General features: G+C 55.5%; 3 protein-coding genes across 11 annotated transcripts in view; 1 reads left to right on the forward strand and 2 right to left on the reverse strand.

The window, feature by feature from the left end:
* Positions 1–1328: 1328 nt before the first annotated feature.
* Positions 1329–9605, reverse strand: LRRC8E (leucine rich repeat containing 8 VRAC subunit E). 4 transcript variants are annotated; one of them, XM_070414106.1, is made up of 3 exons: positions 9546–9605; positions 6220–6362; positions 1329–4468 (listed from the first exon to the last, which is right to left on the reverse strand). In XM_070414106.1, the coding sequence occupies exons 2-3, from the start codon at positions 6355–6357 to the stop codon at positions 2225–2227; spliced, it is 2382 nt and encodes a 793-aa protein (XP_070270207.1). In that variant the 5' UTR covers positions 6358–6362; positions 9546–9605; the 3' UTR covers positions 1329–2224. The 4 variants fall into 4 exon arrangements, with proteins under 4 accessions (XP_070270207.1, XP_070270210.1, XP_070270208.1 ...); XM_070414109.1 differs by having other exon boundaries at positions 6220–6358; positions 9546–9568; XM_070414107.1 differs by lacking the exon at positions 9546–9605 and adding an exon at positions 6689–6763.
* A 5694-nt stretch (positions 9606–15299) lies between these two features.
* On the forward strand, positions 15300–19739 carry PRR36 (proline rich 36). Of its 2 annotated transcripts, none has more exons than XM_070414111.1 (6): positions 15300–15466; positions 16008–16285; positions 16387–16498; positions 16783–16895; positions 16989–18785; positions 18967–19739. In XM_070414111.1, exons 1-6 carry the CDS (start codon positions 15444–15446, stop codon positions 19476–19478), a joined length of 2835 nt encoding a protein of 944 aa, XP_070270212.1. In that variant the 5' UTR covers positions 15300–15443; the 3' UTR covers positions 19479–19739. The 2 variants fall into 2 exon arrangements, with proteins under 2 accessions (XP_070270212.1, XP_070270213.1); XM_070414112.1 differs by having other exon boundaries at positions 16402–16498.
* Positions 19740–22101: 2362 nt separating this feature from the next.
* EVI5L (ecotropic viral integration site 5 like) overlaps positions 22102–24205 on the reverse strand; it is a 33390-nt gene continuing 31286 nt past the window's right edge. For all 5 annotated transcript variants that reach the window (XM_070416689.1, XM_070416687.1, XM_070416686.1 and 2 more), the window contains 4 exons: positions 24035–24181; positions 23857–23952; positions 23685–23780; positions 22102–23545 (listed from right to left, as the gene is read on the reverse strand). In XM_070416689.1, coding sequence (XP_070272790.1) covers positions 23267–23545; positions 23685–23780; positions 23857–23952; positions 24035–24181 — 618 coding nt within the window. In that variant the 3' untranslated portion in view covers positions 22102–23266. The remainder of the gene's footprint in view (positions 23546–23684; positions 23781–23856; positions 23953–24034; positions 24182–24205) is intronic.

Here is a 24205-nt window from a genome sequence, read left to right on the forward strand (position 1 = left end):
TCCCTGGTGCGGAGCTCCGCGCGTGCGTGCGTGCGGCGTCGCAGCCAAAGAGATGACGCCACCTAGAGCTTGAGGCTGGCAATGTGCAAACCTCCCGCCAAGAAGCTCTTGTGCGAATTCCGAGCGCCCTGGTGAGCCGCGCTGTATGGAAACGACATTCCGCATTCTGCAAGAGCGAATGGGGGGCGGGGAGGGGGCGCGGGGGAGGTCCGGGGGAGCGACGCGCGAGCGCACACCAGGTGAGACGAGGTCTGCTGTGTAGGCTCTGGCTCTGGCGCTGTCGTGGGTGGTCCCCACGGCTGTGTCCTTAGTCTACGCTGTTTCTGGCTGGGCCATTTCTGGCACCCATGCCCTCTCAGAACTCCGTTCTCACTTCGGGCAGATTTCATTATGATCCGTTATGCATAATTGCTGCCTCCTCATAATTAGGCAGCCGTGGGAAGCCCCTTCCATTTCAGCAAGCCCAGGGCAGGAGGAAGAGGCGGGGGTAGGAAGAGATGGGGGCCCTGGGAACCCAGCGGCGTGACCCCTGACCTCAGCGATGGGGCCAAGGTCAAGGCTAGAGGTCCAGGTCAGACTAGCCTGGGACGTTTTAAGACTTTCCCCCATCTGTCCGGCCCCCAGAATGTGAGCCCTACTCCTTGACAATGCAGAAGACTGGCCCTGGGGTTAGATGCCTCTGCCTGGTGTCCTTGCTGCCTAAAAATTCCTTTAACTCGTCTGAAGGTGCTGGGAAAATGTCCCCATCTGAAATTATGGGTCCCTGGAGAGTAGCTTGCCTTTGTTCTAGGAGCCAGGAGGAAAATTGCATTTAGCAGACACCTAGGAGGTGGAGCCCAGGAGGTCAGGGTCAGGCAGGCTGAGCCAAGTGCCCTGCTGGTCCAGCCAAGGGGACCCCTCTGGTGATGACTGACAGGTGAAGCAGATACAAAAGTATAGAGTCAGCCCTGGCGGAGTAGCTCAGTTGGTTAGAGCATCTTCCTGATACACCAAGGTTGTGGGTTCGATCTCCAGTCAGGGCACATACAAGAAGCAACCAATGGATGCATAGAAAGGTGAAACAGCAAAAGTGATGCTTCTCTCTCTTAAATCAATAAATAAAAATTTTAAAAAAGTATAGAGTCAGGAGAATAACAGGGAAGGTGTAAGAAGATGGGTTTTCCAAGAAAAAAGCTAATCAGGAGATGCTACCTAATTTCTCCTGATTACCTGAGGTCTCCAGGACAGAGACACATACCCTTTATTGTGGCACTGTGGCTACCTGCCTATAATTGTTCTCATGAAATGGCTTAGACAAGAGGGGTGGACACAGGAAATCAGGATGATAGTTCTGATAATTAGTATTATTTATTTTTAAAAATGTATCCTCCACAGCAGGTGTTCTTAACCTGGGGTCTACAATCCTTAGGACACCCATGAATAGTCCTTGGGGAGTTGACTGCCTGAAATTGTTTACAGAATTGTGCATGTATGTGTACACAGGTATTTTCTTGAGGAAAGAGGTGTCCAGCTTTCATCAGATTCTCCAAGGGTCTAGGGACCTAAAAAGGGTTCAGAATTCTTGCTCTAGATACCTCCTCTGTAGGTCAGCATTTCCCAACATAAATGTCTAGGACCACAGGCATCAGGGTTACCTGGAGCACTTATTGACAGGCAAGTTCCTGGCCTCGAGCCAAAGCTCCTGAGTCAGACTTTCAGGGGTGGGACCTGTGATGTTTTCCGGGAATGTTGATTTTGATGCATTGCCAAATAAGAGAAATAACATCAAGTCAGGGCAGTGTGTGCTGGTCCCTTGTGTCTGTGACACCTTGGGAGAGAACCCCCGATGTCAGCTTTGGTAGGGGGGAGAAGATTGAAATCCTATCGGGTTGTGTCCTCACCCCCTTTTGTGGCACTGACTGAGCTAGGATGTCCAGGGGGAGGGCAGAAGTTCTGGCCCAGGGCTGAGGCAGGCCAGCCAGACAAGACACAGATGTGGTTTTGGTCTGAGAATCTATGACTGAGTTAATCTCTCCATGTCATTCCACCCCAAATCCACAGCTTCCCATCTCCCCAGATAAACCAGTCCCAAGATCTTGCCTGGGCCCCATGGGCTGACATGTCTGCTCCTCCTCTCCTCTCCTGGCCTGGGCTCACCTGGCCACCTCAGTGGTAAAGACAGTGGTAGAGATTTTGGGATGGAAGCATCCAGAAAGCCTCTACTGCAACCTGCCCCTCCCTGGCTTTACTCCTCTTCCATCTTCTCTCGAACCTCTGCTGGCAGGCCCTCATAAAGGCTGTTCTCCACCAGAAGCCCAGCCTTCTTTAGCTCTCTACAGTTGCCCAGTTCTTCTGGCAGAGCCTCCAACCTGTTGCCCTTGAGCTCCAGGCGGATGAGGGACTTGAGGGCCCCCACCTGGGGAGACAGCTGAGTCAGTTGATTGTAGCCCAGGAGTAACGTCCGAAGCTTACAGCAGAAGAAGAGCTCATCAGGCAGGGTCTCCAGGGCATTGTAGGAGAGAGCCAGGTGTTGCAGGTTCTGCAGGAGACCCAGCTCAGGTGGCAGGGAGTGTAACCCATTGTGGGTAACATCCAGCAGGCGGAGGCCAGAGCACATGCCCAGTTGGGTGGGTAGGGCCTCCAGCTTGTTGTGGCTGAGGTAGAGCTGCTCAAGGACCCGCAGCTTACGTACATGTTCGGGGACGTAGGCGATCTGGTTGTGCCATAGCCTGAGCGTGATCAGCTTGCGACAGTGCTGGAAGCTGAGGATCTCCTCAATGGACCGCAGGTGGTTGTCCTTAAGGTCAAGTTCCTGCAGTGCACCTAGGCTAAAGACTGCATGGGGGATGCGCTCCAGCCCGCAGGCCACCAGCTCCAGCTCCCGTAGTACCGTCAGCTTCTTGAGGCTATTAAGGGCCAGCAGGCGGGCCCCATCATTGTGCAGGCTAAGCCGCTGCAGGTGACCAGCCACATCAGTCACGCTGGCTGGGACCTTGCCGGCATTGCTCCAAAGAGATAGCACCTTGAGCTGCTTCAGCTCTCGGAGGCTCTCAAGGGTAGCTGCCTGAGCCAGCTCTGGGGGAAAGAGCCCCTCAAGGTGCAGCTCTTCCAGGCCACGCAGCCCAAACACCCAGAGAGGCACCTCTCGGAGCTCCTCACACTTGATACGGATGACCTTCAGGCGGTCCCGCAGAAAGATCTGCAAGGAAAAGGGTAGCCTGGCAGGAGAGTGGATCAAGCTGAGTTCCTGCAGGTGCACCAGCTGTGACAGGCCTGGGGGGAAAGTGATATCAGAGATGGCCTCCAGGCGGAGTGCCTCGACCTCACGGAGCTCAAAGACGGTATCAGGCAGTCCTGGGAGCATGCAGAGCGCCAGCTCCAGCCGGCCCTTGGTGTTGTGCTGCAGCTTCTGCCGAAGTTTCTCAGGTGTCCACTCATGGTTGAGGTTGAGCTGCTTCAGGCGGCTCTCGCTGACCTCGGAGAGGAAGACAGCGAAGCGCTTGGAGTACAGAGGGTCATACTGGTCGATGAGGTGCAGCATAAAGGCAAAGTCATTCTTGACATCGGGAATGTCACCCATGCCAGTCTCCTCCCGAACAGAGCGGAAGGAGTATTCCTTGAGGGGTCGGTGGAAGAGCCAATAGAGTGTATAGAGGCAGGTGATCCCATAGACACACACAAAAGAGATGTAGCAGAAAGCCAGCTTGGAGAAGAGGTGGGCCTTGGTGTGGTTGCAGCAGAAGCTGGCATAGCCCGTGAACCTTGAAGTCTCCACTGTGCAGGCCACCACGAAGCTTATCTTCTCCACATAGATGAGGTTGTAGACCAGGATGGCAAAGAACTTGCAGACTTTGAGCACCATCTGCCTGATGTACATGGTGTATAAAATGTCCCCCTCTTCCACGTGCACACGGAACTTCTTGACCTTCTCAAACAGGGCTTTGGCCTGTTCCCCCTCCTTCTTGTCCAACAGGGTAACAGCTGGTGGCTCAGTCACCACCTTCTCAGGCTCTGTCAGCACCTTCTCTTTTTCACCCTCCCCCACCTTCCCTGGCCCTGCCTCAGCAGCCACAGTTGCTGTTGCTCGTCCAGTGGCATGGCCCTTACGGTTCTCCCCCGAGACCTCAGACAGAGCCCGTGTGGTCCATGGTGAATCGAAACACTTGCCCAGGATAGAGGTGAAGTGTTCGATCTTGGAGCTTGTGCCAGGGAACTTGAACCAGAAGCTAGTGCAGACCATAAAGATGAGTGTGTGAATGACAACCAGGTAGGGAAAGTACTTGGGGTACCAATGAAGGGCCTTCTCATAGCAGAGCTGGTTAATGAAGCTGTACTGCTGCAGGTCCAAGTTATTTTTGAGGCCGCTCACTTCCTGGAGACCCTCCATCTGTTCAGGGACCCCCTGCAACAACAGTTGCTGACACGGGGCCTCAGATAAGTTCTCCCGGGGTTCATGACTGGGCAGACAGATGATCTTGTCCTGTGTCACCTATGGAATAGGGAAGAGGGTGAAAGAGGGTGAGGGATCTGGGGAATCGGGAGAGAAGTAGGCTGAGGTGGAAAGCCCTGATCCCCAACTGTCCCCAGCTGGCTCTGATGAATTTAGAAGAGTCAGTAAACCTGAGCATCAGTCGTTGTCTGAAAAAAAGAGTTAGGTTGAATTGTGTCCCCCAAAAAGATGTTGGAGTCCTAATCTTCAATACCCATGAATGTGGCAGTGTTTCCAGAGCACATGGAGTCAAGATGAGGTCATTAGGGTGGGCCCTAAACCAATATGACTGCCTTTATTTATTGATTGATTGATTTATTAAAAATATGCTTTTAGCCGAAACCGGTTTGGCTCAGTGGATAGAGCGTCGGCCTGCGGACTGAAAGGTCCCAGGTTCGATTCCGGTCAAGGGCATATACCTGGGTTGCGGGCACATCCCCAGTGGGAGATGTGCAGGAGGCAGCTGATCGATGTTTCTCTCTCATCGATGTTTCTAGCTCTCTATCTCTCTCCCTTCCTCTCTGTGGAAAATCAATAAAATATATTTTTTAAAAAAAATATGCTTTTAGCCCTAACCGGTTTGGCTCGGTGGATAGAGCATTGGCCTGCAGATTGAAGGGTCCCAGGCTCGATTCCGGTCAAGGGCATGTACCTTGGTTGTGGGCACAACCCCCCGGTGGGGAGTGTGCAGGAGGCAGCTGATCGATGTATCTCTCTCATTGATGTTTCTAACTCTCTCTCCCTCTCCCTTCCTCTCTGTAAAAAATCAATAAAAATATATTTTAAAAAATATATATACTTTTATTGATTTCAAAGAGGAAGAGAGATAGAAACATCAATTTTGAGAGAGAATTATTGATTGTCTGCCTCCTGTATGCCTCACGCTGGGGATTGGGCCTACAACCTGGGCATGTGCCCTGACTGGGAATCAAACCGTGACCTCCTGGTTTGTAGGTTGATGCTCAACCACTGAGCCACGCCAGCCAGGGTGACTGTGTTCTTTTAAAAAGGGGGAATCTGGACATAGACACACACACGTAGAGGGAAGATGCTATGAAGATATAGGGAGAATATCATCTATAAATCAAGGCCCCAGAACCTAGGAAAGAGGCATGGGACATATTCTCTCTGACAGCCCTGGGAAGAAACCAACCATGTTGACACTTTGATTTCAGACTTCTAGTCTTAAGAACTGTAAGATAAAAATTTTCTGTTTAAGCTACCCAGTTCATGATAGTTTGTTATGACAGCCCTAGCAAATTAATAAGGTAACTGCAGTTCTTACTAGGTTCTAGGGACAAAAGTATTATAAAAATATGGACTACCATAGCTATGTGCAGGACTTTGGTGCTGATGGAGAAGATGGGAAGGCTTCAGAATTGGTCTGTAAGTATAGGGGGCTCTGGTTTCTCCTTCCTTGGATAAGAGGAAGATTTCCGAAATTCCCCAGGCCACACCCTCTAAAGCACTGGTTCTCAACCTGTGGGTCGCGACCCCTTTGGCGGTCGAACGACCCTTTCACAGGGGTCGCCTAAGACCATCCTGCATATCAGATATTTACATTACGATTCATGATAGTAGCAACATTACAGTTATGAAGTAGCAACGAAAATAATCTTATGGTTGGGTCACAACATGAGGAACTGTATTTAAAAGGCCAGAAGGTTGAGAACCACTGCTCTAGAGCCCCGCCCCTATATAGACTCCTCTCCTATCCCCTCATTCAGGCCCCGCCCTGCCCCTTCCCTTACCTGGAGGGTGCAGCCAAAGACCCCGATCATGAGCATAGCCACTGTGAGGTATTCAGCCAGTACGTCCCACCAGGGTTTGAGCAACTTGAAGGCAGGCTGCTGCTCTGAGAACTGCTTGAACTCGGCCAGTGGAATCATCCTGCCTATGAGAGAGGAGGAGGTGTGGTGCGGAGACCTCAGGCAGTGGCATCTGCTGGTGGGGCCCCCTAGGAGCCAGACACTGCTCCGGATCTGCACTCTACCCTGCCGAAATCTGGCAGAACCCAGGAGCTGTGCGTCCCCTTTCCCTCTCCCCCAGACCTCACCTCCTTCCTGGAGCCAAGCAACTAATGTTCTCACTACTTCTGCTCCCTGGGACCTCTGCACCAATCTGAACCTGCCTGCCCTTTCAGGGCTCAGGAGGGCTGTCCCCGGCGCCACTGTCCCCCAGCTAGCCTGTGTGTCCTTTCAGAACCAGGGCGTCTCTTACCTTTAACTATGAGCCAGGCAAAAATCCCTCTGCAGCTCTTTTGACTCCAGACACTGGGTGTCTGAGTGTCAGGACTGGCTCTCCACCACTGGATGAGAGGATGGCTCAAGGCTCAGGACTTCCGGGGCGTGGGCCCTGCCACCCCCTTGAGGGGAGCTCGGGGCACCACCTCCAAACTCCAACCGGAAAAGCCGGCTGGAGCCTGGCTCCGATTACAGGCCCCAGGGACAGGGAGTGGCAAAACTGAAGGCTGGTCAGCCCTTGGGGTGTGTGGCTAGGACACCTGGGTTTATAGAGGGAATGTACCCAGAATCTGAGGCAGAAAAAGACACTTAGGCTCTGAAAGTGTAGGGCAGGGGGTGCCAGGGTGAGTGAGGCTGTGGCAGAGGATCAGGAAATGAAAAATTTGGGGAGAGAGCCAGTGTGACATCTATGACTGAGACAGGACTGGGCGGCCAGCCCACTGCCTGTCCCTGGGTTTCATTTTAGACCAAGGTATCCTTATTCCAGATACAGATGGCCAGGTGAAAGTCACACAAAAGCCACAAGCCTGGACCAGGAGCCCCCCTCTTCTATCCCTGAGGCTGGAGGTGGGAGGAGAGGGAGGTAGCAAGGCTGCCACTGCCTCTGAGGGGGCTCCTAGGCCACCCACCTCTCCCAGCATCCATGGTTCCTAATATATAGGCCTCATTTTCTCCCAATGGGTTTCTGGAGCCTGCTCGCCTCATCCTGATAGCTTCACTGGTGCAGGCTGGGCAAGGAAGGTAGTAGCATCTGGGCCACCAGCTGGTCCTCCAGCCCTTCACCCACCTTCAGGGGGAACCTGACCCAGTCCCACACCTGCACCAAAGGCTCTGACACCTCCCTTTCCCATCCCCTCATCCCTTGAAAGCCTTGGGGATTTAGTGGGTGGAGATAGAGGATGCAGGCCCCACCCACTTAATCCCATCAGAGGTTCCCACCACTGTACCAAGATGGGGATAGGCTAGCAAGATGGGTACATGTCTGCTCACACCCAGACTCCTGGGCTCCCTGACTCAGGCCCTGACTCACCCAGCACCAGGCACACGCAAGGAGGTGCACAAAGAACACAAGATCCCTTATGCAATGGCTCATTCCTCATACTGTTTTATACCATCCTAAACAAAAAGCCAAGTAAAAATGCCCCAGTGCATCCCAGTCAGTCTTGGTCACCAGGGGATCTGATAGAAACATACCCAGGGCATCTTAACAGCCCCAAGCACCCAAAAGTACATTGCAGCCACCAAAAGGGTCACTTGGGGGCATTTTGAAGTGTGCACATTTGTGCATGTAGGCCTAAGTGCACAAACACTGAGCTGAGGGGAGACCTAGGACCAGGGAGACACCACACATCCTTTTCCAGTCCCTGCCACTTATGGTTCCCCCTGCCCTGGCTACCTGTCCCTGTAAGAGACACTGCTCAGTTGCTTAACTTAAAAATAGGAACTCTGGGGACTGCAGCAGGGGACTTCCTACCTGAGTTCCTGCTACATTTCAGGATCCATCTCACAATGGCAGAAGTTCACTTCTGGGGTCCACAATCAGGCAAAAAGAGACCCCTAAGGTCCCCAGCAGATTGCTCAGTGGTTCCCATGGAACAAGGTGCATATACAACACCATCAGAGGCAGACACGAGGGGTTATCATTATGTGTCTCCATGACTCAGACTTGATTGTTGGAACCTGCCATTAAGCTTCCACAGACACAATGCCCCCCCTATGTCTGAGCAGGGCTAGTGGGAGGGTCCAGAGAAAAGGACTTTCGGGATGGGGGAAACCCTTAGAAAAACAATAATGGGGCCACACACACAACTTACAGCCACCATGTCTCAGTGAGCATGGGTGTTGGAACTCTCTTTTTCCAGCCTCAAAACGAGAGAAATAATTTGCTCAAGTTTTCACAGCTACAAATGCCTGATTGCATCCATTCTGTTCCATTTTGAGAGAAAACCTCTGGCAGAGACTAGTATCTTTGTCAAAAGAACTTCAGTAGGGGAATATGGAGGTGAGATGGTGGGATGGCTGCTCTGCATGCCAGATTGAAGAAGGGGTCTCTGTCAGCCTAGGATAGGTACATGTCCCCTACCCAGTCTTAGTTCCACCCATCCACACTTGACCCTTGCTTCTCCTCTCTTAGGCCCTCCCCAATCCTCTAACCTGCCTCCAAAAACACGTGGTGGTGAGGACTCCTGATCTAGCCCCTATCCCCACCCACAGTCCATGCTAAGAGTAAAGGAAAACACAGCAGCAGTTATCAGCGCTGGAACAGGCCTTGGAGGGCACAAGGTCCAACCTTTTGACTTTTACATAAGGGAGAAACTGAGGCCTTGGTGGGGGAGGATGGGACTTAGTAGCAGATGGGGGGGGGGGGGGCGGGGGCACACCTGGGAACTCCCAACCTAGTACTTTTCCAAGGTGCCCTGCCAGGACTTGGGGGTCTAGGTTCAAGAGTCCCAGAGAGGGCAGCCTCGTGAAGAACCCAAGTGGTGGTTCTGGGGCCTTATGGAGCTCAGAGATGAGTTGTTGCTGTTGTCTCAGAGGCCAAGGAGAGGGAAACATCATGAAGACCCTTTCTCCCCACTCCCACCCCAGGTCGCCCACAGCCTGTTGATCTTCACTCTGTCCTTGGCCAGGTCTGCCTGCCCTCCTGCCCTGTACCCTTGGCCTGAGCAGGGCCTACCCTCTTTCTGCCCCCACCTTTCCTCAGCTGCCCTGTGCCCCAGGCGGTGGCGGTGGGCTCAGGCCACTGTGCCAGCCATATTTGGGGCAGTCCTCCTGTGGGCCCGACCCCCACCCAGCAACCTGGTTCCCAGCGGTGGAGAGAGCCACCTACTCACCGCTCAGGGTGGAGCTGGGCCCAACTCCTGGGTCCCTGCTCCGGCAGAGTTAGTTCCCGGGCCAGGCTGGGTGAATCAGGGCGGGCGGGACCGCAACCAGGAGCCGCCCCGCCCCGCCCACCTGACGTCTCAGCCCTGCCTCCCTCCGGGTGCTTCCAGGTGGCCCCTGACTCCTGGCGCCGGGGATCGCAGAAAAGGGTGACCTGCTCTCCCCAAGGTGGTCCAGCGGCCGGCCTTAGGAGCAGGGGCCCTGACCTCTGGGCTCTGCTGCCATTGGCTTGGACCTGGCCTGAGACATACTGATGAGGATCGAGGCATTGCGCACCCGCGGGGGTGCTCTCCTTGGAACCAAACTGTACAGATGGAGTCAGAAAAAGAGAAGGGGTCTCCTCCTTCGCCCACCGCAAGGTGCAGCCACCTGGCTTTGAGGCCCAACCAAGGAACCAGTGATCAAGGTCCAGAGAAGAGAAAGGGGGTTCCCACTTCCTGCTCTGACCATCCAGTCAAGGAGCTAAGTAGAATGGGGGTGCTTACATGTTTGACCCTGCCCAGCCTTGAGGTTGGCCCTCCACTGGGGTAAGACAGGGAGCACACTGCTGCCAGGTCCTTGGGTGGTCCGTGGATAGGTGCAGGGGTCAGAGGGCTCTAAAAGCTGGGGCTAGAGTCCAGCCTGGGAGGCCAGCTTCTAGAAGGATGACTCTGTCTCCCCATGCCCACCCTTTCCTTCCCACAGGGAGGCCTGGGTTGGATCTTAGACTAGCCCGGTGGTCGGTAAACTGCAGCTCACGAGCCACATGCAGCTCTTTGGCCCCTTGAGTGTGGCTCTTCCTAAGCCTTAGGAGTACCCTAATTAAGTTAATAACAATGTACCTACCTATATAGTTTAAGTTTAAAAAATTAGGCTCTCAAAAGAAATTTCAATCGTACTGTTGATATTTGGCTCTGTTGACTAATGAGTTTGCCGACCACTGGACTAGCCAATTGCCCAATTCAGCCTGGGGGTATAGGCAGTTGAACCTTGATCTGCTTTGATTACAAAAACAACCAAGGGGCCTTGGCCGGTTTGGCTCAGTGGATAGAGCGTTGGCCTGCGGACTGAAGGGTCCCAGGTTCGATTCCGGTCGAGGGCATGTACCTTGGTTTCGGGCACATCCCCAGTTGGGGATGTGCAGGAGGCAGCTTATCGATGTTTCTCTCTCATCGATGTTTCTGCCTCTCTATCCCTCTCCCTTCCTCTTTGTAAAATATCAATAAAATATATTTTAAAAAAAAAACAACCAAGGGAATCTAGACTAGAATGGGGACTGGTCTAACTTGGGACAAAGAAGCCCCAGAGTTCACCATGTTAGGCTTCCTGAGACCCTGAAACCTTGAAGGTTGGGACTCCCATAGCTTAGATTCCTCTGTGAAACCCTATAATGCATTCCACCCTCTGGTACTCCACCTCTGTTAAGTCTTGGGCTCCCTCTGAGGAGCCATTTTAAACTAAGTACTTTCTCCCTCTTCTTCAGTGGCCTCTTCCTGCCTCCCGAGAAGCTCCTTGATACCTATGCCCTGAGGTTTGTTCCCAACTTTGTTCTGGAATAAGCATCCAGCATGGCACACTTATGCAAGGGTCTGAGGTCACTGGGCTGGAAGCCCTATTAGCTCCAGGCAGGGGTCTCTGCTGCTCCCTTCAGTGTCCCCAGCACTTGGAATGGTGCCAGGCACACAGGGGTGCACATTCAGTTAATGATGAGTGGGTGGACGATTGAGCTGTTATCTTAATTCGGGCTCTTCTAGTTGCAGACTGTGAGACAAGGAATTGGATGTAAATAGCTTATCTGAGAAGTGATCCCAACAAGCACTAATGGTGAGACAGTGGGGAGATGAAAGTGGGAAGGGAGAGAAGCCAGTAAGCTTTAATGAGGGTACATCAATGAGGATGAATGAGCAGGTTGACACTGTGGGCAACTAGGGCTCCATTCTTCTGGGGGACTCTGGGAGATTGTGGAAGACACCTCCCAGTTGTTGAAGTTGAAGTACTAATATATCAGATCCTGTTTGTCTTGGCTGAGGGATGCTCTGCAGAAGGGAAATGGAGGGGCATTAATTCCCTGGTATTTTTGACTTTCCTGGCATGTGGGAACCATGGGTGCTCAGGAGATATGGAGGGGGCTTTAGGCATCTGCTGCACGGATTGACGCTTGAGTGGGATAGATGGGTCATAGGACACACATACAATCTTTCCAGTTGTTCTCCAGAAAGACTACTCACTTTATGTTCCCATTGAGAATGGGTGAAATTTTCTCACATCAGTAACACCCAACTTTTTTAAAAAAGGTGATAACAGAACTTACCATCTTAACTATTTTTAAGTGTACAGTTCAGTGGCATTAAGTACATTCACAGTGTTCTGCAAACATCCCCACCATCCATTTCTAAAACTCTCCCAAACTGACACTCTATCCCCATTAAACATTTACTCCTTTTCCCCCTCCCCCAGGCCCTGGCACCCAGGATCTACTTTCTGTTTCTGTGGATCTGACTCCTCTAGGGACCTCATATAAGTGGAATCATATAGTACTTGTTCTTTTGTGACTGGCTTATTTCACTGAGCATAATATCTTCAAGTTACATCCATATCTTAGTCTGTGTCAGAATATCCTTCCTTTTTATGGCTAAATAATCTTCCATTGTATGGATGGACCACATTTTGTTTAATCATTCACCATCAAGAAACCCTTGGGTTGCTTCCATCTTTTGCCCATTGTGAATAATTACACACAAGTGTGTAAATATCTCTTGGAGTTCCTGCTTTCAATTCTTTTGGGTGGAATTGGTGGATTATATGGAAATTCTCTGTTTAATTTTTTGAGGACCATCCATATTGTCTTTCACAACAGCTGCATCATTTTACATTCCCACCAACAGTACAGATGATTGCCCATTTCTCCACATTTTCACCAACACTTGTACTTAATACCCAGCTTCTAAGGTTTTGTGAACCTGAGGTAGTTAGCTAGTTCTGCATAACAAATTACCCCCCAAAACCTAGCAGCTTAAAACAAGCATTCACTGTCTTGCAGTTTCTGAGGGTCAGGAATCTGAGAGTGGCTACATGGGGTGGTCCAACAGTCTCCCTCCCCCACCAGCTCCCAGCAACTACTGTTTTGTTTTCTGTCACTATAGATTAGCTTTCATTTTTCAGAATGTTCTGTAAATGGAATCATACAGTGAAGTCTGTGTGTGTGTGTGTGTGTGTGTGGCTTCTTTTGGTCAGCAGAATGTTTTTGAGATTTGCCCCTATTTTGAGTGTCTTGGTAGTTGTTTTTTGTTTTGTTTGTTTGTTTTATTGCTGAAGAGTATTCCATTGTAGGGATTGCAGGGTATGTTTTGGTTTGTGTAATCCATCCCCTTGTTGATGGACCAAATTTGGGGAATGGTCTTATATGAGGGCAGAATCCAGATCTCAATTAGATGCAGGATGGAGTCAGTTTAGCCTTGGAGGGACCCTTGCACCAAAGAAGACAGCAGAGCAGGGCTCTGGGCAGGCAGCTATGACTCAGGAGGGCACAGCTGGTGAATGGATAATCAGGCAGGCAGGGGAAGCAGGCTGCTGTACTGCCAGAAAGTATTCATTCACACAAGTGATCCTCAATAGACCTGGGGATGAAGAGAGGCCTAGAATGATCCAATCCAGAGGGCAGTGCCCTGGGGGCGGGGTGGGGGGAGTGATGAGGAGGGGTGTTTGAGGAGCACCTCTCCAGGCTGAAGGGAGGGTTCATTGCAAGGATGGGTTCTGAAGATAGGCTTTCACCAGCCAAAGCAGGTATTCAGTTCTGAGCCTGGCTTCTCTCTTTTTTCTTCCATTTCCTGAACCTCAACTGTGGACACAACTACTGAAGCAAGAAAATGCAAGCCTCTGCTTCCGACCAGACTAAATATGTTTTTATTGATTTTAGAGAGAAAAGGAGGGAAGAAGAGTGAGAAAAACAATAATGAGAGCTCCGCGGGTGTGACTCAGTGGTTGAGTGTCAACCTGTAAGCCAGGAGGTTGCGGTTCCATTCCCGGTCAGGGCACGTGCACAGGTTGTGGGCTTGATCCCCAATAGGGGTCATGTAGGAGGTGGCCGATCAATGATCCTCTCACATTATTGATGTTTCTATCCCTCTTTCCCTCTCCCTGCCTCTCTATGAAATTAATAAAAAACATTTAAAAAGCAAGAAATATCGACGAGAGAAACATCCATAGGCTGTCTCCTGCATGCCCTCTACTGGAGATCAAGCCCACAACCTGAGCATATGCCTTGACCCAGAATCAAATCTGCAATCTCAGTGCATTGGACAACGTTCAACCAACTGAGCTACACCAGCCAGGGCAGGCCTGGGATTCTTGTTATTGGGGTAGAGGGTGATGCCTAGGGTTTCATGAACTCACTCTTTATTGGTGAATTTAAAGCATGGAAAGGAAAAAAAATGGCTCAAATGGTCAACCAAAATCTCTAAAACAAAGGACCCTTAGTGGGGAAGACAGCCTGGCTCTTCATCTACTTGTGTGGCTGGCAGTGTGTTTATTGGAGATGGCCATCCTTGAGATGGCTGCCTCTACAATGAAAGTTTAATCAGGCCCTTGCATTACCAAAAATTTAAAAACCCAACTTTCATGGCTCACATACATCGTCTTCCCCTCCCTCCATGACAGCTTTACCCTGGTGTCAAGTGCCACCCTTCTTGGTCCTGTGCTTGGAAGCCTCCTAAGTCTCAGGCAAGTATGAGCTGCTTCTGTAATCAGTGTGTGTGTGTGTGTGTGTGTGTGTGTGTGTCGGGCGGGGCGGGGGACACACTTGCATGGGATAGGGAAAGGAATGGAGCTGAGGGAGCTGGTTCTTTGGGATGGGGCTAAGCATTTGGACAGATCAGGCAAGGGGGAGAAAGCACAGGATGTACGTGGGGGGAACACAGAGGTGTGGGAGGGCACGTGGCATCAGTTGAGCAGCACAGGACACCTGAGGATGGCCATCTCCCTCTTCATACTCCTATGCCTTCCATGCCACAGTCCCCTACCAAGTTCCTCTACTGAGACCACTTGCATGAGTTGATGAAGTCACCAGAATGACACCTCCTACCAGCTGGGCAACCTTGGACAGGATCTTCTCAGCTCCTTCATGTACCTGTTTTGACACCTCATAACCTCCCATAATCTTGACCACCCCAAATCCTATCTCTGTCAGGAAGCCTTTCCTGACCTCTCCGCTTCATATGATTTAGGTGGGTGTGGAGGTTGGGGGTGCCTTGTCCTGCAGAAGGCTGGGCCACCTCTCACCATATTCAGTTTCTCTCTCCTTCTTGACCTCCCTTCCTTTCTTCCCCCAAATTCAGGATTTGTCCCTAAATTCCCAGGGCTGCATTCTCCCAATAGTCCTCTCCACCACTAGGTAGGGATTTTCCTGGGGTCTGGGAAAGCCTTTGGGTATGACAGGGACAGATGCTTCTAGGGACCCAGGGGGGCCTTGCCTCATAGGTCCCAAAGGCCAGGACAGAGACCAGGGACACTGAACTGCCGTATTGGTCCATGGGGCCGGAGGTGCGGTCCGGTCCCCTGGTTGCCAGGGCCCTGTGCATGTTGTGGTGGGGAGGCCAGATGCGTGACCTCGAGGGATTCCCGCCTCCCTCCCCCATCCCCTCGGGTTCGGTCTCGCGTGCTCCTGCGCCGCGCAGAGTAGCCTCCCCTTCCTCCAATGCGCGCCTCTCCACAACCCTCGGCGCGCTCCCGCCACCTTCCTGGGCTGAATCTGGCGCGTGCGCCCCTTGTCTTCTGAGCCCGCGGTGGAGGGGCGGGCCCGGCTCCGGGCGCCACCGCCCCGCAGCCCCCTTTCCTCGCTGCCGTACAACCCCACCCCAGGCGACCCTGCGTGGATGTGCGGGAGGCCGAGTTGGAGGTGAGTGCGGCACTAGCAGGTGGAGTGGGCGGCGCGGACTCAGCCCGGCTGGGCGAGGGCATCTCGCTCGGGACGCGGTTCTTTGTCTCTCCGAGCTGGTGCGCGGGCGGCTGGGACCGCTCCTCCTCCCGGCAGGTGCTGGCGTCCCTCGAGGCTGGCGAGGGGACCCGGGTGTGCGCTCCCGTCCCCCGACCCCATCTGGAGCCTGTGGGATTCCCCTGTCCCAGAGGCTGGTCGTCTGGGTCCCTAGGGAGCGAGGGGTAGGGGCGTGGATCTCGGGTTCTGAAAGGGAGCAGAGACAGGACAAGGGGGATGGGCTGGGGTAGGCAGGGCCTGGAGGAGGGTGATGAGGGTGGGACTTGGGGGCAACCTTGAGCAGCTGGGCTGGTGAGTGGGTGGTTGGGTGGGAGGGAAGTGGATCGAGGCCGAGGTTTGCGTGCCCGTGGGTGGCGATGCTGGGGAAGGGGCAGCGAGGTGCCAGAACCCAGGTTCCTGCAGGCTGCATAATGGTCCAAGACCGGGGACGCCGTCTGTTCATCAGGTGCGGGATGGACAAGAGAGACAAGGCCAGGGCAGGGGCCGCTGCGCGGACGACGGCTTCTCACCCTCCTGGCCGTCGGAAAACCCCCAGACCCCCAGCGTCTCCTCGACCCCCTCCACCAGTAATCCCCGCGGCCCTCAGAGCTCTGGGAGCAGGGGGAGCTGCGGGGCGAGGGCCCCTGGCCGAGCGAGGGGTCGGCGTCCGGCCAGCCGCTCTTTCTGAAGCTACTTCCGCGGTGGAACCCACGCGGAGCACCGGGACAAGCCCCAGCAACCCAGGTATCCTAGCCTCTTTCTCCGAGTTAGATCCCATCTTTCTGTACCTGTTTCCTTCTGAGTTATCAGACTTCCTCTACTTTCCGGGGCACTCTGTTAACTAGGCCTTCTCCGGGCAGCCACGAGGCTCGCGGCAGGGAGAGGGGAGCGGACCCCTGCCAAGATCCCTGGCCCAGGCTCTATCTCTAGCCCTGGACGAGCCAGCGGTACCACCAGGTAACTCCTCGACCCACCGCCCCCTCCCCACCCCCCCCTTGCCTTCCTAGGTAAGGGTCAGTGTCACTCTCTGGAATCATTTTACATATGAATTGGGATGTGGGAACACTTGCAGATGAACACTTGTGGGTGCAAATTGGGTGAAAGCCATTCTAAGGCTGCAGAGGGTCCATGTGCCCCATTTCACAGATGAAGAAGAAAATGTGGACTTTGGAGGTCAAAAAGGAAAGGGGGGGGGCGTGGGGAGGTGGGCTCTGCCCTGAGCATGCCCTCCCCACCCTCAGGCTAGGCCCTCTTGGGCAGAAAGGACTCCAGCTCCCAGCTGAGGAACCTAGGGGCAGAGGAAAACCCCCAGAAACTCCCAGAATGAGTGCCCTGAGTGTGGAGACACGGAGAGGTACCTGATCTGGGGAGGAGTGGGGCTCCTGGGCAGTGAGGGGGACCAGCCTGTAAGTATCGATGACCCCTTTGCTTTCTGCTTTGTCCCTAGACTCTTCCGGTCCCACCCTAGGCGCTCCTTTCCCAGCCATCTCCCATCGGTCTCGGGGTGGGGGTGCTGATGTGGGACTCCCTCGGGCAGCTTCGAATGCCCGGCCACGACCCCTGGCGGAAGCCCCCAGGAAATCAGTGAGCAATGCCCCGGAGCACAGCACCGTGGAGCCGAGCCCTGCTGCCAGGAGACGACCCAGCTCCTGCGGGGGCCTCCAGAGGCCAGCCTCACGCCTCCTGGGCTCTAGCGCCACCCCTTTGTCCTCCCCAGCCCGCTCCCCGGCCTCGCTGGGTGGAACACCCCGGGCTCTGGGGCACTCCTCGCAGGCCAAGTCGAAAGGGCTGCAGGCTCTGCGCCCCCCACAGGCCCCACCCTCAAGGAAGGGCGCAGCCATCCTGCAGAGCCTTTCTCCCCCTTTGGCCACTTCATCGCCACGGGTTCAGAGCGCACAACTGGAACCGCCTGTCCTTATCACAGCCACTACTCTGCGGGACACACCCCTTACATCTCCACCCGCCACGCCTCCTTCGCAGGCCCTTACGGGTCCTCTGGCCACGTCCGTTCCACTAGCTCCTCCTCCCTCTGCTTCACTCTCTCTGCAGAACCTCCCATCTCCGCCAGCCACACTCCCTTTGCATGCTCCACTCATACACCTGAGTACATCCTTTCCAGAGGCACCCGCCTCTCCCACGGCCACTCTTCTAGCTCCAGTCTCTCCTTCAGGTTCACCTCCTCTGCAGAGTACGTCCCCTACCCAGGTTTCTCCGGCTTTGCCCTCTCTTCCGACTCTCCCCTCTCCCTTGACCACACCACCTTCGTCAGCTGGTCTGCCACCAGCCACGCCCCCTCCACGAGTCCCTCTTTCTCCGTCAAGGTCTCTGCGGAACTTACCCTCTCCCTTAGCCACAGCCCCTCTGCAGGACTTTTCTGCGCTGACCACTCCCCCCGCACTGGCCAGTCCTCTGTCTCCGCCCCATCTTCAGCCCTCGGCCTATACACTGGCCATACCTCCCACGCAGGACCCTCTTCTAGCCACATCCCCTCCGCAGGCTCCTCCTTCTTCACTGGCCACGCCCCCAATGCAGACCCCACCTCTGGTCACGTCCCCTCTTCAGGCCGCTCCCTCTTTGGTCCTGCCTCTTCTACAGGCCCCACATTTTCTGGCCTCACCAGCTTTTCAAGCCCCTCCCCTGAACACGCCCCCTCCACAGAGTCCCTCTTCTCTGGACACACTTTCTCTACAGGTCTCTCCCTCTTCTCAGACCCTGTCCCCTCTACAGGTCTCACTTTCTCTGGCCTCACCGCCTTTGCAGGCTACTCCTGTTCCGTCCAATCCTTTCTTGGCTATGGCCCCTGTGCAAACCCAAACTCTGGCCTTGCCTTCTCTGCAAGACCCTCCCCCTCCAATGGCCACGCCCCCTCCTCTGGCTCCACGTTCTCTAGTCTTGTCCCCTCTGCAGGCCCTTCCCTCTCCCCCTGCCTCACCCCCTCTTCAGACTCCACGCCGCCCGCCAACCCCGGGTCCCGATGCCCCGATCCCGGGCCCACGGTTGACCCTGGCGCTGGCCTCGGCCCCGCCGCCACCGCCCTCGCGCAGCCCGTCCAGTACTCTGAGCGGCCCGGACCTGGCGGGCCACAGCAGCAGCGCCACGAGCACCCCGGAGGAGCTGCGCGGCTACGACAGCGGGCCTGAGGGCGCCGCAGCCTCCCCACCCGCCGACGCGGAGCTCGCCGCCTGCCATCCGGCCGCCTGGAGCCGAGGGCCCGCTCCGCCGCTGGCCGCCCGCCGCACCCCGGGTGAGCAGCCTCTGGGACCTGGCGGAGCTGTGGGAGGGGCAAGGCACTGGAATGTAGATGGGCGGGTGGAAGGCGAGGCTTCGCCGCTCGGGGCGGGCAGTTGGGGCCGGGGCGGAGCTGAGGGCCGGGGCGGGGCGGGGCTTATCGCTCCCTCTGGCTAGTTTGGCTCTTCCCGCTGCAGGAGTGCCCCTGCCTTGGCCTCCAGCTGCTGGGCCTGGCTCTGCTGACGGCCTGTGCACAATCTACGAGGCTGAAAGGCCTGAGTCGGCGACCGCCGCCCAAGGAGCGCTGGATCCCGGGCCCGGACCCGGCGCGGGTGGTGGGAAGGTGGCGGCCGGGACAGGGACGCGGGTGGCCTCGCGCGGCGTGAAGCCAGCGCGCCTGGGCGAGCTGCCACTGGGGGCTCTGCAGGCGAGCGTCGTGCAGCACCTGCTGAGCCGGACGCTGCTGTTAGCGGCGACAGAAGGTGCCACAGGCGACAGCGGCTGTGGCCCCGGGAGCGCTGGGGGTGGTGGCAGCGCGGGCGGCGCCCGGACTGCGCTCAGCGATGCTGAACTGGGTCGCTGGGCCGAACTGTTGTCTCCTCTGGACGAGTCCCGCGCCAGTATCACTTCTGTCACCAGCTTCTCCCCGGATGACGTGGCTTCCCCGCAGGGTGACTGGACCGTCGTGGAGGTGGAGACCTTCCACTGAGTCAGATTCTTCTAACTCCGCCCACCACACTCCACCCCCGCCTTAGCATCTGACCCTCCCGGTACACCTCTTGGTCTTAGACCCTGGTCTCCTCCTTCTGGAATCCAGGTCTCCGTAAAATTTTGGCCCAAATTCGCGATCCACTCACACCTTTTGCCAAGGCCCTCCCCTCGAGCTTCGCCCCTTTGGCCTGGGACACGCTCCCCAGGAGCCCCGCTTCCTCCCTCATTCCATGTGTATAGTTTGCAATAAAGCCGGGACACTGCCGCCTGTGGGTCTTTGTCGCTGCGGGGGGGGGGGGGGGGGGGGGTCGAGGCTGAGGCTGCGGTGGGACTGGGCGATGCCGAGTGTGGTCTAGCCAGGCACACCCACCCATGTGCGTGAATGTAGGTTTTTTTCCCTGTCTGACTTCGGTTGGAAACTTTAGGAGGGTCCCAAGGGTGAACTAGTGCGTTCAAGCTCTTCCCACACTGGGCCAGGGGAGCCAGCAACTCCTGGAAGAGGGGGAAGACACGTGGGAGGGCCCCTCCTCCTAGTGTGCACCCCCTTACCTTACATGCCCTGGTGTGTTGGAGGGAGAGGGGGATTGCTTTGTTTCCTCTGGGGACTCCCTACTCAGGGCACACTGCCCTCTGCTTACCCAGGAGGCTGCAGTGCAGGGGCCTCCTCAAAAGGACCTCCTATAGGGAGCAGGACCCTCCTGGGACAGTATGGGGAAGTGCCTGTAGGGCAACCTCTTCCAACGCTGGGTGGGAGACCAGGGAGTCTTCACCATGCCCCTTTATGGCTCACAACCCAGGGACCTCACTTATCCTCCCAACTTAGGGTATTTTCCCCAAACCAGGGGTCCTCACTAGAGCCAACCAATATCTTCATTTGTCTCCCCTGATCATAATTCCTTGCCCTTCCTCCCATAACCCAGTCACCCTGACCCTGGATTCCTCAAGCCCCAGCCCAGGCCTTCTTCCTAAGTGCTCCTTCAGGAAACACTCCCAGGCCTTTCCTCCTTCCATAAGGGTTTCCTGCTTCACACCAAGAATGATGGAGGCCTGGCAAGGACCACAATCCCCAGGGCAGGTAAAAGGACAGAGCAGGACTCCTTGTTGGGTCCTCAGACCTTTTTGTGCCCATAGACCCAGTCCTCATAGTCCACCCTGCAGCCAGGCTCCTGTCAGACACAGATCACCCAGTTCTGCCTGTCCCCACCCCAGATATGGTGACCTCCCAACCTAGGGTCTGAGGAGAAATGGGCCCTATCCCAGCAGGACCCTACCACCTCCACCCCTGAGAGTCAACATGTTGTTTGAGGGCACATAGCATGCTCCCTCATTCAAGGTCGAGTTCCATGGCAAAACAGAGGTTCTCTTTCTAGCTGAGCCCTGGCAAGGACCCATGAGTCTTTCCTTCCAGAATGAGAGACAAACCCAAAGGTGGGTGCTGGTTCCGTACCTACTGTGCAGTCAGGACCTCAGGGCCAGCCCCAAGAGGGAGCAGGGCAGAACCTCAGTTTCCCCTGGGGCCCTACCCCACCTGGGAAGCCAGTGGGGTGGAATTATCCTATGAAAGCAGGAAACAGAGTAACTGTTGGGGGTCTCAGTGTTAATTCTGTATGATGGGAATGGTGCATGGGCCCACAGGAGCTGTTTGTTAAGTGATGGGACAATATACGGAACTTGGCTGTCCCAGTGCATCACAGCATCCTGCCCTGCTCCTCAGCAGTCCCGGTTCCTTGAGGGGAGCTCGTATTCTCTCTCCCCACTGCCCGACTCAGTTTGGTCTTTGTCCTGGCCTCCTCACTGATCCCCAACACTATGGTCCATCTGATGGTGTTCCCCCCACCTAAGCTCTCCATAGCTCCCCACTGCCCTCAGTTCAAATAGCAAACTTGGCTTCTGACTAGAGGAACCACTTCCTGGTCTGGCCATGCCAACTCTCTCCTGTTCCTTCTATCATGTGCTTCCTGCTAGTCCCTGCCATGTCTTGCCTTTATGCTTTTGCCCTTGGAACTGACTGTGGCACCCTCCTCCAGTAAGCCTTCCCTGATCTTCCTGCTCATTCATCTACTGATCACTTGTCACATCAGCATGAAGGCTCAACTCCTTTTCTCACACCAGTGTTTGTCACCTCCACTATCCTGGGGATCCCTTAGAGCCAGACACGGGGCAGAGCACCAGGAGGGCCTCAGGAATTATGGCTTAATGAACACAATCAGATTCCGAGACCCCAAATTGCTCCACATCTCTCAGGAGAGGCCCAAGCTGGGTCACCCAGGAGGGAAATCATGCCCCTTGTCCTCACCATCTCGAGCCACCCTTGTGAAAATACCAGGCTATCAGGGTCCATCTGTGAGCCTGACATCCAAGTCCTCTGTGACCTGTTCCCCATACTAACCATCTCTCCCAAACCTCACACAGTTGCTCACTCTGAACCAGCAAGTGCTCCTTCCTCTTCATGCTGCACCCCAACCCGGGCACTTCTTTGGCACCCCTGCTATTCTGCTATAACCTCTACCTTTCTGGGAGGCTCCCAAGGACAAGGATAGCCTGCTCCTCTCCCTATTGTTTTAAGCTGGGCAAGGGGTTGTGGCCCTCAGGCTGTTTGCAGTCTCCTTACTCAGTGTCCCTTGTTTGTGACTGTGTAAATACACTTTATTTTCTATCCCCTCCTGGGCGACATGTGGAGTGTGAACAGGCAGTGTGCAAAATGGTGGTGGGCAGTGTGAGAGGCACATGGAAGAGCCCCGCGATGCCCACCCTGGTCCCCAGGCTTTGTAACACTGAGAAGTGGGCAGGTGGGAAGGGGTGGGGGGCTGAGCATGAATCCCCATTCCAGGAGGCGCCGAGGAGGCCGCTTCAGGCTCCAGGAGCCCCAAGAGTCAAAAGGCCCTGAAAGGGAAGGGGTCTGGGGGAGCATTGTTGGACTTTGGCACCATTCTTGGCTCTGACTGCAGAGACCACAGGACCATCATGAGGAAGGAGGCATGGGGATGCCACTCCTCTGGGCAGCCTCCTCTCCTGGGGCTTGGACCTGGCAAAAGGGTGGGGCTGGGGAACCCAGGGAAGGAAGGGAAGTGGAGGCTGGGGACCCCTGGAGAGGAGGCTAGCCTGGGTGGCGGAGCCCTTCCATCACTGGTCAAGATGGGGTGATGGGGTGCTTCACAGAGGAAGATGTAGGGGCACTGGCGACCTGGGTCTCATGACATCCTTTCAGCTGCTCTGGCCCCCTCCTCCCAAGAAGCAGGGACAGGCACTGCCCTGGCCTGGTTCCTGCTGGCTGTGCATACCCCAGGTGACCCTGTACACAGTAAGCGGGACTTTGGTTTCTGCTTGGGCCATGAGGCCTGCATCAGGCAGGAAAGCCCAGCTTGGCCATCTGTCCCTGTAAGCCAGGGATCCCCAGGAACATTGTGAGGTGTTGACATCCAGCCCAGAGTGGCCCCTTCTTCCTCAGGCCTCCTCCAGTTCGTTGGCCCTTCCCAGCAGGGCTACCCTCCTGTTACCCAGGCCTGGTGGGAGGAGGGAGCTTTCTGTTACCAGTCCTGGGACCTCTGTGTCCTCTCGTGCCCTTTCTGTTAAGAGGGGCAGATTTCCAGGCAACTGGGCCTAGAGGGGTACTGACCAAGATGGTTAAACAGTGCTGGGGAGGGTGGGTATGACAGGTACCCTGAGGATCCTCAGGCTCCAGCTCTACCCTCTGCATCCTGCTGTGTCCCTTGGAGTGGGTTTGGAGTTTAAGTGTGGCCCTGGAGGCCCTCCCCCACTCCCAGCTCTAGGCTCAAGGGCAGGGCCTCAGTTGTCCAGGCCCTGACTGTAGGGTGTGGCCAGCTCCTCGGCATCGCTGTCTGAGCTGCCTTCACTGTCCTTGGCTGGCCGCTCCAGACTGCGGAGGAAGCGAGCGTCTTGGGGGGACAGCGGGTAGAGTGTATCCTGCAGTGCTGCGCCCACGCCCATGCCCAGCAGCTCCTCATCGGACGATGGCAGCGAGTCCTCATCCAGGTGCCGTGTCAGATGTAGCCCGTCAAAGGCCAGTGGGTCCTCGAAGGATGGCGGGCCCTTCAGTAGTCGCACCTGGGGCCGGACGGCACACTGGATGTGTGGACCCACCTGTCCCTGGGCACCCTCCTCTCCCGCACCCCAGGCAGACACTGACTTCTGGCTGGACACCAAATGAGGACACGCAGGGCTCTCAGGTCTCTCCCGCGCTCACCTCGGCCTTCAGCTCCTCTATCTGGTCCTTGAGCTCCCGGATGTACTGCGAAGAGTCTGAGTGGTTCAGCTGGCCCTGGATGCGGCCCTCCTCCCTCTGTGGGTGAGCCAGGTTACAGGGGGTCAGGCAGCATCCAGGCCTGGAGCATGCTTCACCCCACCCGACCCCTCACCTGGATCTCCAGCTCTGCAATGCGTTGCCGCATTTCAGCCACCGCAGCCATGCTGTCTGCCTCTCGCAGGCGTACCGCCATCACCTCCTCCTTGCTCTGAGGGCAGTGGGAAGAAGGCTGGTCAAGACCGAGGCAGGCAGGGGTTGGGGTGGGAAGGCAGGATCCGGGAAGGGGGCACCTTGCACTCGGCCTCTGCCTGCTTGCGGCGGCTTTCACTCAGCTGTGTCTGCAGCCCCTTGTTCTGCGCAGCCAAATACTGCAGCTTCTCTTGCAAAGCCGCGCGTTCTGCCTCTACGCGGTTCAGAAGGTTGCGGTGGATGTGGTCCTGGAGGAGAGAGGACGTGCGGGC

The sequence above is a fragment of the Myotis yumanensis genome, unplaced genomic scaffold (assembly GCF_028538775.1).
Source record: "Myotis yumanensis isolate MYYU_CA2020_CCGP unplaced genomic scaffold, mMyoYum1.0.hap1 SCAF_5, whole genome shotgun sequence".
In the NCBI taxonomy this organism is placed as follows: Eukaryota; Metazoa; Chordata; class Mammalia; order Chiroptera; family Vespertilionidae; genus Myotis; species Myotis yumanensis.